The 15,739-nt window shown below is 43.3% G+C and overlaps 2 protein-coding genes across 5 annotated transcripts; both read right to left on the bottom strand.

The window, feature by feature from the left end:
• On the bottom strand, positions 1-3,120 carry LOC118966687. Of its 4 annotated transcripts, none has more exons than XM_036989501.1 (2): positions 2,588-3,120; positions 1-2,526 (listed from the first exon to the last, which is right to left on the bottom strand). In XM_036989501.1, exon 2 carries the CDS (start codon positions 1,064-1,066, stop codon positions 26-28), a length of 1,041 nt encoding a protein of 346 aa, XP_036845396.1. In that variant the 5' UTR covers positions 1,067-2,526; positions 2,588-3,120; the 3' UTR covers positions 1-25. The 4 variants fall into 4 exon arrangements, with proteins under 4 accessions (XP_036845396.1, XP_036845395.1, XP_036845394.1 ...); XM_036989500.1 differs by having other exon boundaries at positions 2,649-3,120; XM_036989499.1 differs by having other exon boundaries at positions 1-2,709; positions 2,800-3,120.
• An 88-nt stretch (positions 3,121-3,208) lies between these two features.
• LOC110491263 (zinc finger protein 271) lies at positions 3,209-15,308 on the bottom strand. The gene is made up of 2 exons (XM_021564605.2): positions 14,928-15,308; positions 3,209-5,941 (listed from the first exon to the last, which is right to left on the bottom strand). Exons 1-2 carry the CDS (start codon positions 15,142-15,144, stop codon positions 3,435-3,437), a joined length of 2,724 nt encoding a protein of 907 aa, XP_021420280.2. The 5' UTR covers positions 15,145-15,308; the 3' UTR covers positions 3,209-3,434.
• Positions 15,309-15,739: the final 431 nt, after the last annotated feature.

Genomic DNA, 15,739 nt, shown 5'->3' with positions numbered 1-15,739 from the left:
TATCCAAATGGAATGCAATCAACTTTCAGCAAGTGCAAAACACACATACACGGGCGCCCGGTTGAAATGAATCGAACCCCCCTCGTTGGTGACCCATTGAAATGAATCGAACCCCCCTCATTGGTGACCCATTGAAATGAATTGAACCCCCCTCGTTGGTGACCCATTGAAATGAATTGAACCCCCCTCGTTGGTGACCCATTGAAATGAATTGAACCCCCCTCGTTGGTGACCCATTGAAATGAATTGAACCCCCCTCGTTAGTGACCCATTGAAATGAATCGAACCCCCCTCGTTGGTGACCCATTGAAATGAATCGAACCCCCCTCGTTGGTGACCCATTGAAATGAATCGAACCCCCCTCGTTGGTGACCCATTGAAATGAATCGAACCCCCCTCGTTGGTGACCCATTGAAATGAATCGAACCCCCCTCGTTGGTGACCCATTGAAATGAATCGAACCCCCCTCGTTGGTGACCCATTGAAATGAATCGAACCCCCCTCGTTGGTGACCCATTGAAATGAATCGAACCCCCCTCGTTGGTGACCCATTGAAATGAATCGAACCCCCCTCGTTGGTGACCCATTGAAATGAATCGAACCCCCCTCGTTGGTGACCCATTGAAATGAATCGAACCCCCCTCGTTGGTGACCCATTGAAATGAATCGAACCCCCCTCGTTGGTGACCCATTGAAATGAATCGAACCCCCCTCGTTGGTGACCCATTGAAATGAATCGAACCCCCCTCGTTGGTGACCCATTGAAATGAATCGAACCCCCCTCGTTGGTGACCCATTGAAATGAATCGAACCCCCCTCGTTGGTGACCCATTGAAATGAATCGAACCCCCCTCGTTGGTGACCCATTGAAATGAATCGAACCCCCCTCGTTGGTGACCCATTGAAATGAATCGAACCCCCCTCGTTGGTGACCCATTGAAATGAATCGAACCCCCCTCATTGGTGACCCATTGAAATGAATCGAACCCCCCTCGTTAGTGACCCATTGAAATGAATCGAACCCCCCTCGTTGGTGACCCATTGAAATGAATCGAACCCCCCTCATTGGTGACCCATTGAAATGAATCGAACCCCCCTCGTTAGTGACCCATTGAAATGAATCGAACCCCCCTCATTGGTGACCCATTGAAATGAATCGAACCCCCCTCGTTAGTGACCCATTGAAATGAATCGAACCCCCCTCGTTGGTGACCCATTGAAATGAATCGAACCCCCCTCATTGGTGACCCATTGAAATGAATCGAACCCCCCTCGTTAGTGACCCATTGAAATGAATCGAACCCCCCTCGTTGGTGACCCATTGAAATGAATCGAACCCCCCTCGTTAGTGACCCATTGAAATGAATCGAACCCCCCTCGTTGGTGACCCATTGAAATGAATCGAACCCCCCTCGTTAGTGACCCATTGAAATGAATCGAACCCCCCTCGTTGGTGACCCATTGAAATGAATCGAACCCCCCTCGTTAGTGACCCATTGAAATGAATCGAACCCCCCTCGTTGGTGACCCATTGAAATGAATCGAACCCCCCTCGTTGGTGACCCATTGAAATGAATCGAACCCCCCTCGTTAGTGACCCATTGAAATGAATCGAACCCCCCTCGTTGGTGACCCATTGAAATGAATCGAACCCCCCTCGTTGGTGACCCATTGAAATGAATCGAACCCCCCTCGTTGGTGACCCATTGAAATGAATCGAACCCCCCTCGTTGGTGACCCATTTGAAATTCAAGCCGAAACACTATTCCCAGAGGTGCTTCTGCTAAAACTAATGCAATGTTCACGTGGTTAGTCGGTCTCTGGAAATGTCCTACCTGTTGACTGGTGGTAGTTCTACACATGCCGCGTTCCAACCAGTTAGCAAGTCCAGAATGTTAGTTTCATAATTCTGCGTGTGAATGTGGCATGACGAAAGCAGCCGTAAGGCTAAAGCGGTGAATAAAATCAACATCGTCACTCGCAATCGGACTCGCTGCGTACTTCCTTGTTGTGATCAAACATGGTCATTAAAATGCATCACAACAATTTTTTTTTAATCTCTCCCACGTCACCCTATTCTGGCTGCAATCCCCAAAGACCTCCAAATAATTTTTATTTCACCTTTATTTTGACAGTGAGTCAATGCACATCAAAATACAATATACACATTAAACTAAACATTAAACACAACAATAAATGAAAAGCAAAACACAATCGTAAAAAAAAAGAAGACATTCTTCAGTTAAAAAAGGTGGTCTGAAATGCCCTAGTGGGACACTTAAAAAAGAATAAAAAATAAAACACATTAGCTAATTCAGCTGCTAGAATACATGTTAAGAGTAGTTACCGGCGTGTACCTCCATGAATGTGAGCTGTAGACAGTTCCGTTAATCCTATTTTTTTTTAAAAGCAAAAGAGAGAAAGAATGGGTTCGGGGGAGACCGTACATCTCTACCTTTTATAGACTTTATCTACGCCAACAAAGGTGGAGAAACCATAGACCTACATAATAACTCACTACTGGACCTGTACAGACTGTAGACCTACATAATAACTCCCTTTGTGTTACGAGTACTCACTCATGGACCTGTACAGACTGTAGACCTACATAATAACTCCCTTTGTGTTACGAGTACTCACTCATGGACCTGTACAGACTGTAGACCTACATAATAACTCCCTTTGTGTTACGAGTACTCACTCATGGACCTGTACAGACTGTAGACCTACATAATAACTCCCTTTGTGTTACGAGTACTCACTCCTGGACCTGTACAGACCTACTACTCACTCATGGACCTGTACAGACCTACTACTCACTCCTGGACCTGTACAGACCGTAGACCTACATAATAACGCCTTGTCACAAAGCAACTTGATGACACAGGGGTTTGTTGATTCTGATTCGCCACGAGACTTTAGCATCACACTCCTTGATGAAAACAAAATAACACTAGAGCCACTGGTGACACTGTGGAGTAAGTCTCCGGTGTAAAAATATTTAAGTGCCTTTGAACAGGGGTATGGTAGTAGGTTTGTCTCAAGAACTGCAACGCTGCTGGGTTCACACTCAACAGTTTCCCATGTGTATCAAGAATGGTCCACCACCCAAAAGGACATCTTGACAACTGTGGGAAGCATTGAAGTCAACATGGGCAAGCATCCCTGTGGGACGATTTCGACACCTTGTAGAGTCCATGCACTGACGAATTGAGGCTCGTTCTGAGGGGGGGGGGGGGGGGGGGGGTGCAACTCAATGAGGAAGGTGTTCTTAATGTTTTGTACACTCAGTGTAGGCTATAGACAATGTTCTCTAAGTTCAGTCATTCCTTTCAACCATGATATATTGTGCCCTTACCGGTATCTATTAGAATGGACCTTTCATCCTCGGGACTGACACATTTTATACTGTTATGTGTTCTCTCTCTCTCTCTCTAGTGAATATTCTTCATGTGTGATTTAAGGGAACTGATCTGACTAAAGCATTTGTTACAATCATTGCAGCGAAATGGTTTCTCTCCGGTGTGAACACGCGTGTGGCGTGTCAGATCGCCCGACGTTACAAAGCCCTTTTCACACACAGGGCACTTATATGGTCTCTCACCTGTGTGACTTTTCATATGTTGTGTCAGACCTCCCTTCCAAGTGAATTGTTTGCTACAAACGTTACATAGATAAGGTTTCACACCGGTGTGAATTCGCTGGTGGCATTTCAGAAGACTTAATGTTGTACAGCATATTCCACATACGGGACACTTAAAAGGTTTCTCCCCTGTGTGAGACATCATATGACGAGACAGGCTTCTGCTATAAACAAACATTTTGCTGCAGACGTGGCACTGATGCGATTTCTCCCCTGTGTGATTCTTCATGTGTTCTATTAGGGTTCCCTTCCAAGTGAAGCATTTGCTACAAACCGTGCACAGAAAAGGTTTCTCTCCTGTGTGAATTCTCTGATGGATTTTTAGCGAAGAGGCCCACCTGAAGCCTTTTCCACATACAGGACATTTATGCACCTCTCTCTCTCTGTGAGTCTTCATATGCACCCTCAGGTAACTCATTGTTCTGAAACTTTTGCCACAGTCGCTGCAGAGATACGACGTTTCCTCAGATTGCTTTTCTTTTGCAGTTTTTCCACAGTGATTCTGCTGGTGACGTTTTAGAACACTTGAAGATGAGAAACTTTTCCCACATACCGGACACTTAACTGATTTCTCCCCTGTGTGAGTCCTCATGTGTTCCGTCAGGTGTCCACTCAGAGAGAAGCTTTTGCTGCAAACGTTGCACTGATGCTGTTTCTCTCCGGCGTGGAGTCGCTGGTGGAGTTTGAAATAAGCCGATGACGTGAAGCACTTTCCACATACAGGACATTTATGCAGCTCTCTCTCTCTGTGCGTTTTCATATGCACTCTCAGGCAACTGACGGTTCGGAAGCTTTTGCCACAGTCGCTGCAGAGATACGACTCCCTCTCGGATTGATTCTCTTCTGGTTTCCCTCCGCAGTGATCCAGTTGGTCGCGTTTTAGAACACTTGATGATGATGCGAGGCCTTTTTCATATACAAGGTGCTTAGATGATTTCTTCCCTGTGTGCGTATTCAAGTGTTCCGTCAAGCTTCCCTTCCACATGACGCTTTTGTCACAAACTTCATGACGACCAGGGTCCTCTTCGATTTCACAGTGTTTTTTTAGAGCAGACGATGATACAAAGCGTTTTTCACATTCAGAGCACTTATAAAGTTTCTCCCCTGTGTGAGTCATCATATGCCTGACCAGATGCCCCTTGCGGTAGAAGCATTTGTCGCATTCTTTGCACTTGTGCGATTTCTCCGATGTGTGATATATCTGGTGTATTTTTAAAAGACTTGCACTTGCGAAGCTTTTAATGCACACGGGACACTTAAATGATTTCTCTCCTGTGTGAGTGCTCTGATGTACTTTGTAATTGGGTAAGGATTTAATAAAGTCTGTACTGCACACAGAAGACTGATTGAGTTTCTCACTATGAAGCATCTGGTGTTCCTTTAGACTGCTTTTACTGCACACAGGACAGCTGTATGTTTTTGCACCTGGGTGAGTAGTCCTCATATGCTTGTTGACGTAGCACTTGCATCTGACTGATCTGCCACCTTTTTGGCACTTAAATGATTTCTCCCCTGTGTGAATTGTCTGATGATATTTTAAAGAAGCTGTGCTATGAAAGGATTTACAGCACACAGGACATTGGTGTGGTCTATCTTTCTCCCCAGTGTGAACTTTCTGGTGTAGTTGTAGAACGTTTAATGACTTAAATCTTCGAAAACAAAAAGGACAGCGGTGTGATTTCTCCCCTGTGTGAATTCTCCAATGTACTTTTAAAGGGCCCGGTGTCTTAAAGCATTTACTGCACACACGACACCTGCATGGTCTCCTGTTTGTGTGAGACTTTAAAGGTGCTTTCAGCTCACTGGTTGTCTTGGCCTCAGTGCAGACTTGAGAGATTTGTTTTTTCTTTTCCCGTGTTCTCTTTGACCTTGACGGTAGTTCTTCACTCTCGTCTTCATCAATACTTACAATGATTTCACTCAGAGCTGCAGAACAGCGTGGATTTACTGTAGAGAGGGGATGAAAGTGACTGGATAGTTGTGATGCTCTGTAGTCCTCGTCATCCAATGCTGATTGGGTCTGTTCAGTTGTGTTGGAGGGTAGAGAGTCCGTCTTGCTGTCCTGGTCACAGTCACTTTCCACACAGGGAGGAATAAATATCAATTGTACAACCTCTGTGGTAGCAGACCTAAGTCTTTGAAGCTGCTCTTCCTCCTGACTGGTCCTGAGTTCCTTCTGTTCCTCTGTAATCTGTGTGGGCTCTGGGTCCTCCTGCCCCGGACTAGGGCTCCACTCCTGCTCACAATGCTGCTGCTTAGGGGAAACCTCCTCTTCGGGGAGATTTAGCTGCTGGGGATCTGGAGAGAGAGGAAAGGAAATAAGTAGCTAGCACTCAAGAAACAATTACAAATATTCACATTGAAGTCTATTCAGAATTCTCTGAACTAATGCAACATAACTGCAGCAGGTGATTTACTAGCCCCATTTTGCTACTTCATATTTACAATATTACATAAGAGGAAGTTCTTAACCACCTGCATTCAGGTCTAGAGGATTCTAATATCCCATAATTCTGCATAAGACAAAATGCCCTACCCCTGGCTATAAATGTTTAGAAAAAGCTGTTGCACAGCAACTCACTGCCTTCCTGAAGACAAACAATGTATACAAAACACTTCAGTCTGGTTTTAGACCCCATCATAGCACTGAGACTGCACTCGTTAAGGTGGTAAATGACCTTTTAAGGGTGTCAGACCAAGGCTCTGCATCGGTCCTCGTGGTCCTATACCTTAGTGCTGCTTTTGATACCATCGATCACCACATTCTTTTGTCTACACAGACAAATTCTGGCCTGTTTTAGATCTTATCCACGGGAAAGATATCAGTTTGTCTCTGTGGATGGTTTGTCTTCTGACAAATCAACGGTAAATTTCGGTGTTCCTCAAGGTTCTATTTTAGGACCACTATTGTTTTCACTATATATTTTACCTATTGGTGATGTCATTCGGAAACATAATGTTAACAATCACTGCTATGCGGACGACACACAACTGTACATTTCATTGAAACATGGTGAAGCCCCAAAATTGCCCTCCCTGGAAGCCTGTGTTTCAGACATAAGGAAGTGGATGGCGGCAATTGTTTTACTTTTAAACTCGGACAAAACAGTGATGCTAGTTCTAGGTCCCATGAAACAAAGAGATCTTCTGTCGGATCTGACAATTAATCTTTGGTTGTTCAGTCGTCTCAAATAAAACTGAAGGACCTCGGCGTTACTCTGGACCCTGACCTCTTTTTTGTCGAACATATCAAGAATATTTCAAGGACAGCTTTTTTCCCCCAATCTTCGTAACACTACAAAAATCAGAAAATTTCTGTCCAAAAATGGAGAAAAATGTGTCCATGCTTTTGTCACTTCTAGATTAGACGACTGCAATGCTCTACTTTCCGGCTACCTGGATAAAGCACTAAATAAACATCAATTAGTGCTAAATACGGCTGCTAGAATCCTGACTAGAACCAAAAAATTTGATCATATTACTCCAGTGCTAGCCTCTCTACACTGGCTTCCTGTCAAAGCAAGGGCTGATTTCAAGGTTTTACTGCTAACCTACAAAGCATTACATGGGCTTGCTCCTACGTATCTCTCTGATTTGGTCCTGCCGTACATACCTACACGTACGCTACGGTCACAAGACGCAGGCCTCCTTACTGTCCCTAGAATTTCTAAGCAAACAGCTGGAGGCAGGGCTTTCTCCTATAGAGCTACAATTTTATGGAATGGTCTGCCTACCCATGTGAGAGACGCAAACTCGGTCTCAACCTTTAAGTCTCATCTCTTCAGTAGGTCCTATGATTGGAGCGACGAACCGCCCTTGCTGTCTCTGCCTGGCCGGTTCCCCTCTCTCCACTGGGATTCTCTGCCTTTAACCCTATTACAGGGGCTGAGTCACTGGCTTACTAGGGCTCTTTCATGCCATCCCTAGAAGGGGTGCGTCACTTGAGTGGGTTGAGTCACTGACGTGATCTTCCTGTCCGGGTTTGGGTTCGTGCCGTGGGGGAGATCTTCGTGGGCTATACTCTGCCTTGTCTCAGGGTAGTAGGTTGGTGGTTGAAGATATCCATCTAGTGGTGTGGGGGCTGTGCTTTGGCAAAGTGGGTGGGGCTACACCCTGCCTGCTTGACCCTGTCCGGGGGTATCGTCGGATGGGGCCAGTGTCTCCCGACCCCTCCTGTCTCAGCCTCCAGTATTTATGCTGCAATAGTTTGTGTCAGTCTGTTATATCTGGTGAACTGTGTGAATTTAAGTACGCTCACCGCACCTGCTGTCTCCAACTCTTAATGATCGGCTATGAAAAGCCAACTGACATTTACTCCTTAGGTGCTGACCTGTTGCACCCTCTACAACCACTGTGATTATTATTATTTGACCCTGCTGGTCATCTATGAACGTTTGAACATCTTGGCCATGTTCTGTTATAATCTCCACCTGGCACAGACAGAAGAGGACTGGCCACCCCACATAGCCTGGTTCCTCTCTAGGTTTCTTCCTAGGTTTTGGCCTTTCTAGGGAGTTTTTCCTTAGCCACCATGCTTCTACATCTGCATTGCTTGCTGTTTGGGGTTTTAGGCTGGGTTTCTGTACAGCACTTTGTGACATGTAAAAAAGGGCTTTATAAATACATTTGATTGATTGATGATATTATAGGGTATCATTTATTTTAGAAACTCAGTCAAGTCCCATTCTGAGGCGCTGTGAAAGCAGACATCTTGACAGAGTCACTTGGTGGGTCAGACTACTTTAAAAGTTCACCCATTTTGCATAACCCAGCCTAGCATGAGACTTCATGGCTGACATCTCAACTTTCAAAAATGGTACCACAGAGATGGATAGATGGTCCACACATCAAAGAATGTTGACTTGAGTAGGAATATCCATTTGTTACAAATGAAACTGTCAATCTTTCTATAGGAAACCTATTGAAACCATAGAAATATAGATAATAGAACAGACATTCCCCATTCAAGTTGACATTCGACAGTGGTTGGATCAGCCATCTTACTGATAGTAATTTGGAGGTTAAAATGGTAATGGCGTAGCATGCTAAATTGCAGAGGTCTGAAGCGATAGGTCCATTCTATGAATTCCGTTTCTATGATTGAAATGACACGGTGTATTCAAGAGTATGCTGTGTCTCAACCGATGACAAACACCTCAGATGACGGCAAATATAAGAAGAAAAAAAAATGAAATTATTAAGAGTTGGCGAAAATAAAAGTGGAGGGCTTGTTGCCGGCAACACCTTTCATATATCAAGAAAAGTCAGCAAAAACGTATCAGGATGCTGCAGTTAGTGGGGGGGAAAATGTGTTGGTTTGAAAAGGTGTATCAGAATTCATTTCCTGCAATTCTAAACATTTTACCACGTGGCACATATTTATGTTGAAGTTTTACAGCTAATTTCCTGCAATTCTTTGCAGTTTTTAATATGATATCCGAGTGAGAGAGACCAACAAAAATCAATGGTGCCTCCCCCCCTGTCGATAATTCTACCATGATTACTACAAGTTTAGATAGCTGGTTACACTAACTTAACAATATGAAAATTGACATTGAAAAAGAAAAATTAAATGAAAAATTGTCCGAGTTTTAAAAGTAAATGAAATTAAAAAAGAACATTTGGCATCTATTACCAGAATGCTAACAAAATTAGCACAAACTAATAGCGAAATCACAGATGCTGTTAGCAGAATGTTAACATGCGAAAACGAATATAAACTAATTGCAAAGACAGGCAAATAAGGCTCAAAGTTATACAAGCATAGCTAGTAGCTACTGAATGGCATTTTCAGTGAGTTTGGACATTTACAAGCAACACTGAATGAGAGAAATTGTGCAAATGAACAGTTGTGATGCAGGCTTGTCTGAAGGATGGTAGAGGATGAAGGATGGTAGAGGATGAAGGATGGATGGTAGAGGATGAAGGATGGTAGAGGATGAAGGATGAATGGTAGAGGATGAAGAATGAATGGTAGAGGATAAAGGATGGATGGTAGAGGATGAAAGATGGATGGTAGAGGATGAAAGATGGATGGTAGAGGATGAAAGATGGATGGTAGAGGATGAAGGATGGTAGAGGATGAAGGATGAATGGTAGAGGATGAAGAATGAATGGTAGAGGATGAAGAATGAATGGTAGAGGATGAAAGCTGGATGGTAGAGGATGAAAGATGGATGGTAGAGGATGAAGGATGGTAGAGGATGAAGGATGGCAGAGGATGAAGGATGGTAGAGGATGAAGGAAGGATGGTAGAGGATGAAGGATGGTAGAGGATGAAGGAAGGATGGTAGAGGATGAAGGATGGTAGAGGATGAAGGATGGATGGTAGAGGATGAAGGATGGTAAAGGATGAAGGATGGATGGTAGAGGATGGAGGATGGATGGTAAAGGATGACGGATGGTAGAGGATGAAGGATGGATGGTAGAGAATGAAGGATGTATGGTAGAGGATGAAGGATGTATGGTAGAGGATGAAGGATGGATGGTAGAGGATGAAGGATGGATGGTAGAGGATGAAGGATGGATGGTAAAGGATGAAGGAAGGATGGTAAAGGATGAAGGAAGGATGGTAGAGGATGAAGGATGGATGGTAGAGGATGAAGGATGGATGGTAGAGGATGAAGGATGGATGGTAGAGGATGAAGGATGGTAGAGGATGAAGGATGGTAGAGGATGGAGGAAGGATGGTAGAGGATGAAGGATGGATGGTAGAGGATGAAAGATGGATGGTAGAGGATGAAGGATGGTAGAGGATGAAGGATGGTAGAGGATGAAGGATGGTAGAGGATGAAGGCTTCAATACCCTAATGATATATCTAGAACCAGACTACAAGATGCCATGTCGAAAAACCAAGACAGCCCTGATGGAGAAAATGATTCCTCTGCAAGTGCAGGTACAAAGCGCGAGCTCTCAAACACCATAACGTGGCGTTAACAACAGTTTGTTGGATGTCTATGAACATTCTGTCACACATCACTGCAACGAGCCATCGCATTGATAAGAAGTGGGACATGAAGTATGTACTGACAACTGAGAACATGGAGCAGAAGAACATAACAGAGAACCTAAAACAGCATTAATACCATCGTTGCTGAGTGGGTGGGAGCCATCTGATAGGGTTTCCACTAGTTACCACTGCCACAGTCAAAATTGCTATTTCATAAAAACAAAAATGATATTTTTGAACTTAATTTAGGCATAATGTTATCAGTATGATTAGGTTTAAAATCACATTTTAAGAAGATACATTTTAGAAATAGGGAGGCTTTATGACTTTGTGTTTGTGGTAACTAGTGGTAGTTAACCAGGACTGCGGTATATTGAACTGCATTGCCCCCTAGTGGTCATATGCAGAACCACATCTCAAATTGGTATTCCCAAGGGGTACGCGCAACGCTGTCAGGGGTACACCAAATAAAAATGTGACTTTTTTTTTTTTTAATCAAATGTTTTTATTTATTTTTATATTCACATTTTCAAACAGTCCATTTATATTTTCCAACGGGGCAATACATTTGGGTGAGTTTTTTACCCCTCACCTGAGTAGCCTTGTTTCACTGCCAAAAATGTAACCATCTAGTGTTCAGCGAAATAACAATACAATGTCAAATACAGGTAGCCTAGTCAAATAATTAACATCCAATCACCTTACTCTCTCACGGGAATTCCACTAATGTAGCTGCTGCTCATTCTGTTTGCTCGGAAATGGATAACTGGTTAAAAAAAAGACACATACCAGCTCTACTGGTACTACTGCTACTACCAACAGTACTACACCTGCACCTGTCATGACACAAGTTGTTCTGCTTCCACGAGCACATCCAATGCTAGCATCAGTAATTCTACATTTGTTGTTAGCCCGGCTAGCATGGACACTGACAGTTGTGAATCTGATGCAGCCGTAGAGCTACTGCTCCCTTACCCTGGAAAGCACCAAGCTACTGCCCCCTTACCCAGAAAAGCACAGAACAACAGACAGGGACGTTGGACCATCGAAGAGCCGCAAATATGATTAGAACTACATTGATTTGGGGGTTCACTTATATTGGGAGGAGTGCCTTTCCTCAGTCACAGTGTGTTATATGTGCAAAAGTACTTTCTCACAACTCGATGAAACCTTCACTCTTGAAGCAGACATTTAGAAACAAAACATGCCAATTTGAAAAATAAGCCACGGGAGTTTTTTGAGTGAGAATTAAAAGCAACAGATACCATTAATAAAACGGGGCTAGACGCGTCTTATATGGTGAGGTACCGAGTAGCTAGAACAGGCCCCATACTATTGTGGAGGATTTAATTATTCCTGCTTCAGTGGATATGACTGGGACAATGCTGGGGGAAAAGGACAAAAAAAACTATACAGACAATGTCTTCATCAAACAACACTGTTTCACGATGCATCAGTGACATGGCAGGAGATGTTTTGAAACAATTACTGCTTCACATACAAACCAGTGAATTATATGATTTACAGCTGGATGAGTCAACAGACATGGCGGGCCTGGCAAAGCTCCTGGTATATGTCTGTTACAGCTGGATGAGTCAACAGGTGTGGCAGGCCTGGCACAGCTCCTGGTATATGTCTGTTACAGCTGGATGAGTCAACAGGTGTGGCAGGCCTGGCACAGCTCCTGGTATATGTCTGTTACAGCTGGATGAGTCAACAGGTGTGGCAGGCCTGGCACAGCTCCTGGTATATGTCTGTTACAGCTGGATGAGTCAACAGGTGTGGCGGGCCTGGCACAGCTCCTGGTATATGTCCGTTACGTTTATGGGGGGTCAATTAAGGAAGACATCGTCTTCTGTTAACCACTGGAAACCAGGACAACAGGAGAGGATATGTTTAAAGTACTGGACATCTTTGTGACATCAAATGGACTTAGGTGGTCAAGATGTGTTGGTATCTGTACTGATGGTGCAAAAGCCATGACAGGGAGACATAGTGGAGGGGTAACGTGCGTACAAGCAACCGACACCACTTGGGTAAACTCTTGCTGCCAAGGGAATGTCTGACAGCCTGAAATACATTTTGGACACTACAGTGAAAATGGTGAACTTTGTTAAAGCAAGGTCCCTGAACTCTCGTGTATTTTCTGCATTATGTAATGATATGGGAAGCGACCATGTAATGTCTTTACAACATACAAGGGGTAAAGTATTGACACGTTTTTTTTTTTTTTAAATTGAGAGATGAGTTTAAAGTTCTTTACTGACCATAATTTTTCACTTGTCTGATCGCTTGCTCAATGACGAGTTTCACACACGACTGGCCTGTCTGGGTGATGTTTTCTCTCACCTGAATGATCTGAATCCAGGCTTGAGGCTATGACTAACAAGTTGGAGCTCATATCTGTCTGCATTAACAAGGACAACACACAGGTCTTTCCATCATTGTATGATTTTTTTTGTGAGCAAATGAACAAGCTTACGGACAATGTCAAATGTGATAAAGCGAAGCATCTGAGTGAGCTGGGTGCGCAATTACGCAGGAACTTTCCCAAAACAGACAACTTCTTAACTAACAACTGGATTCGTTATCCCTTTCATGCCCTGCCTCCAGTCCACTTACTGATATCTGAACAAGAGAGCCTCATCGAAATTGCAACAAGCAGCTCTGTGAAAATAGAATTTAATCAGAAGCTACTGCCAGATTTCTGGATCAGGCTGCGCTCAGAGTATCCTGCCTTGGCAAATTGCGCTGTTAAGACACTGATGCCCTTTGCAACCATGTACCTATTTGAGAGTGGATTCTCAGCCCTCACTAGCATGAAAACTAAATACAGGCACAGACTGTGTGGAATATTATTTAATACAGAGACTCTCTACAACACAACCCAACATTGCAGAGTTATGTGCATCCTTTCAAACAGTGATTGAGTTATTCACAATTTTTGATGAACAAATAAGGTTTTATATGTAAGACGGCTAAATAAAGAGCAGAAATATTGATGATTATTATTATTATATTATTATTTGTGCCCTGGTCCTATAAGAGCTCTTTGTTACTTTCCACGAGCCGGGTTGTAACAAAAACTCACACTCATTCTTATGTTTCATAAATGTATCGTATAGTATGTCTGTGGCAGGCTTATAATGAAGGCAAAAAACAACATTTGAGAGCACTCTGACCCTGGTGCTAGAGGGGGAACGCAGCTGGAGGTTGAATGTTTTAAGGGGTATGGGACTATAAAAAGCTTGGTAGCCACTGCGCAAATAATCCATCCTTGTCTCACAAACACAACTCTAGTGCAACCCATATCAACTGCAGATTCAGTGGATTGAGACACGTCCAATGGTTCTGTTCAATTGACACGTAGGGACTAGTAACCGGAAGGTTGCAAGTTCAAACCCCTGAGCTGACAAGGTACAAATCTGTCGTTCTGCCCCTGAACAGGCAGTTAACCCACTGTTCCCAGGCCGTCATTGAAAATATAGAATTTGTTCTTAACTGACTTGCCTAGTTAAATAAAGGTAATGAATGAGTAGCAAAGTGTTCCCATAAACTTGCATTGTTATTATTAGCGGCACGTCTTTTATTAATATCAAGGAATCATTTTTACTTTCTCTGGTCATAGGAGTAACAACAGTAATTGGTGTGTAGGCAGAACGACTTCATCAGCTGAAAGACTGTGCCCCCTTTTCTGACCCTCCCCCAGACTGATCAGATGTAGACCATCAGACCAGTAAAAAAAAAAAAAGCTAATGATTATGCTCATTTAGCTGTGCATCACAAGTTATAAAACAAATGATCCATTAGCTTTTTTTTTTATTTAAAAAAATATATAATTTCAAAATGGTCTGAGATTAACAACATTGGCAGGGAAATTCAATTATAGCCAATATGCAGTGATAATATTTTGGACCTATAACCTACTGCACAAACCTCATTGTTACAGAACAGTTTTTAATTGGTTAATGTTGCACGGGTTTACGTTTTTTTTCTTCCAGAAAAGGTTGGTGACCACTGACGTACACGGTTCTGTACGGCAATTAAAGCGCGATGTAACTTATTTGGGTGAAATCTTACATTATCATCATCGGCTCTTTATCATTATCGACATGTAACGATAAATATTGGCTAAATATCCCACATTCGGATACTTAATACCTGGGCCTCGTTCATTTGCAGAAAGTTATCTTATTCTTTATCTCACAGAGGCATGTTTGTTCCAAAACGTTAGGTCATACGCGACCCTAGTGGGCACATGATGGCAGTGGTACAGATTGGGCTGGCCACTAACTAGTGTGATTCAGAAAACAAATGTTAAATCAGTAACAAACCTGCTCCTAAATGCCCCAGAAGAAGCCCTCGTAGACGGTCGTTTTCTCCCTGAACCTCTGCGATCGTCTTTTCCACCACAACAAATATCTCCACCGCCGCTGTTGTCAGTCGCTCCTGGTACTCTGCTAATGTCTTTTCTGCTGAACCAAATATCTCCACTGCTGCTGTTGTTAAACGCTCGGTGATAAACACATTCAACAGCTGTAGTTTGGACATTTTGATAAAAACACAATGAATAATACTACAAATTATAGACGCCCTTCGGCTTCAAACCATCACGTTTCTACGTTACTTATTTACTTATTTCTCACTCAAATGTCTTCTTCCGAGGACCAAGGTAAATTCACTTCCGGGTTGGAGTATTGGGTGAATTCGATTATGCTGAGTGACGAGGCCCCGGGCAAAGGCCCGTTACGTCTTCGGGCGAAAGCGGGGAGGGAGGAGCAGGAGTGCCCCTTCACAAAGTAATCTGTGCCTCTTGGTCATTTTGTCAACAAGGCAGCAGGTCCGGCTCCAGGCAACAGTCGCCTGCTGCCTTGTTGACAAAATGACCAAAATCGTTGAAATTTTTGCGTTTATATTTTTGTTCAGTATACATAACTATGAACATTTGAAGACATTTTGGGGACTACTATAACTATATTTCATACAGGTATGGTTAAGCAAAATTGTTCAAAAAAGACCCCATTGTGACTTGTAGGTTGCCTAGGAGGAGCTAATGCCTGTTTAAGGAACTCCGTTCATTCTTCCTCATCAGACAATCAAATAGCAAACGTGCACTTGCGGAAGAATAACTAATTCCCACAGTAGT

Source organism: Oncorhynchus mykiss, chromosome 10, assembly GCF_013265735.2.
Source record: "Oncorhynchus mykiss isolate Arlee chromosome 10, USDA_OmykA_1.1, whole genome shotgun sequence".
Taxonomy (NCBI): domain Eukaryota; kingdom Metazoa; phylum Chordata; class Actinopteri; order Salmoniformes; family Salmonidae; genus Oncorhynchus; species Oncorhynchus mykiss.
Note: the sequence above shows the minus strand (reverse complement) of the source record. Positions and strands in the feature narration are given on the sequence as shown.

What these genes read in the sequence shown, in the direction of transcription:
- LOC110491263 (XM_021564605.2), bottom strand. Translation starts at nt 15,144, where the DNA reads ATGTCCAAACTACAGCTGTTGAATGTGTTTATCACCGAGCGTTTAACA. An exon ending in TCTGGGGCATTTAGGAGCAG is followed by an intron (nt 5,942 to 14,927) that starts GTTTGTTACTGA and finishes CTCTCTCTCCAG; the next exon opens with ATCCCCAGCAGCTAAATCTC.
- LOC118966687 (XM_036989501.1), bottom strand. Translation starts at nt 1,066, where the DNA reads ATGAGGGGGGTTCGATTCATTTCAATGGGTCACCAACGAGGGGGGTTC.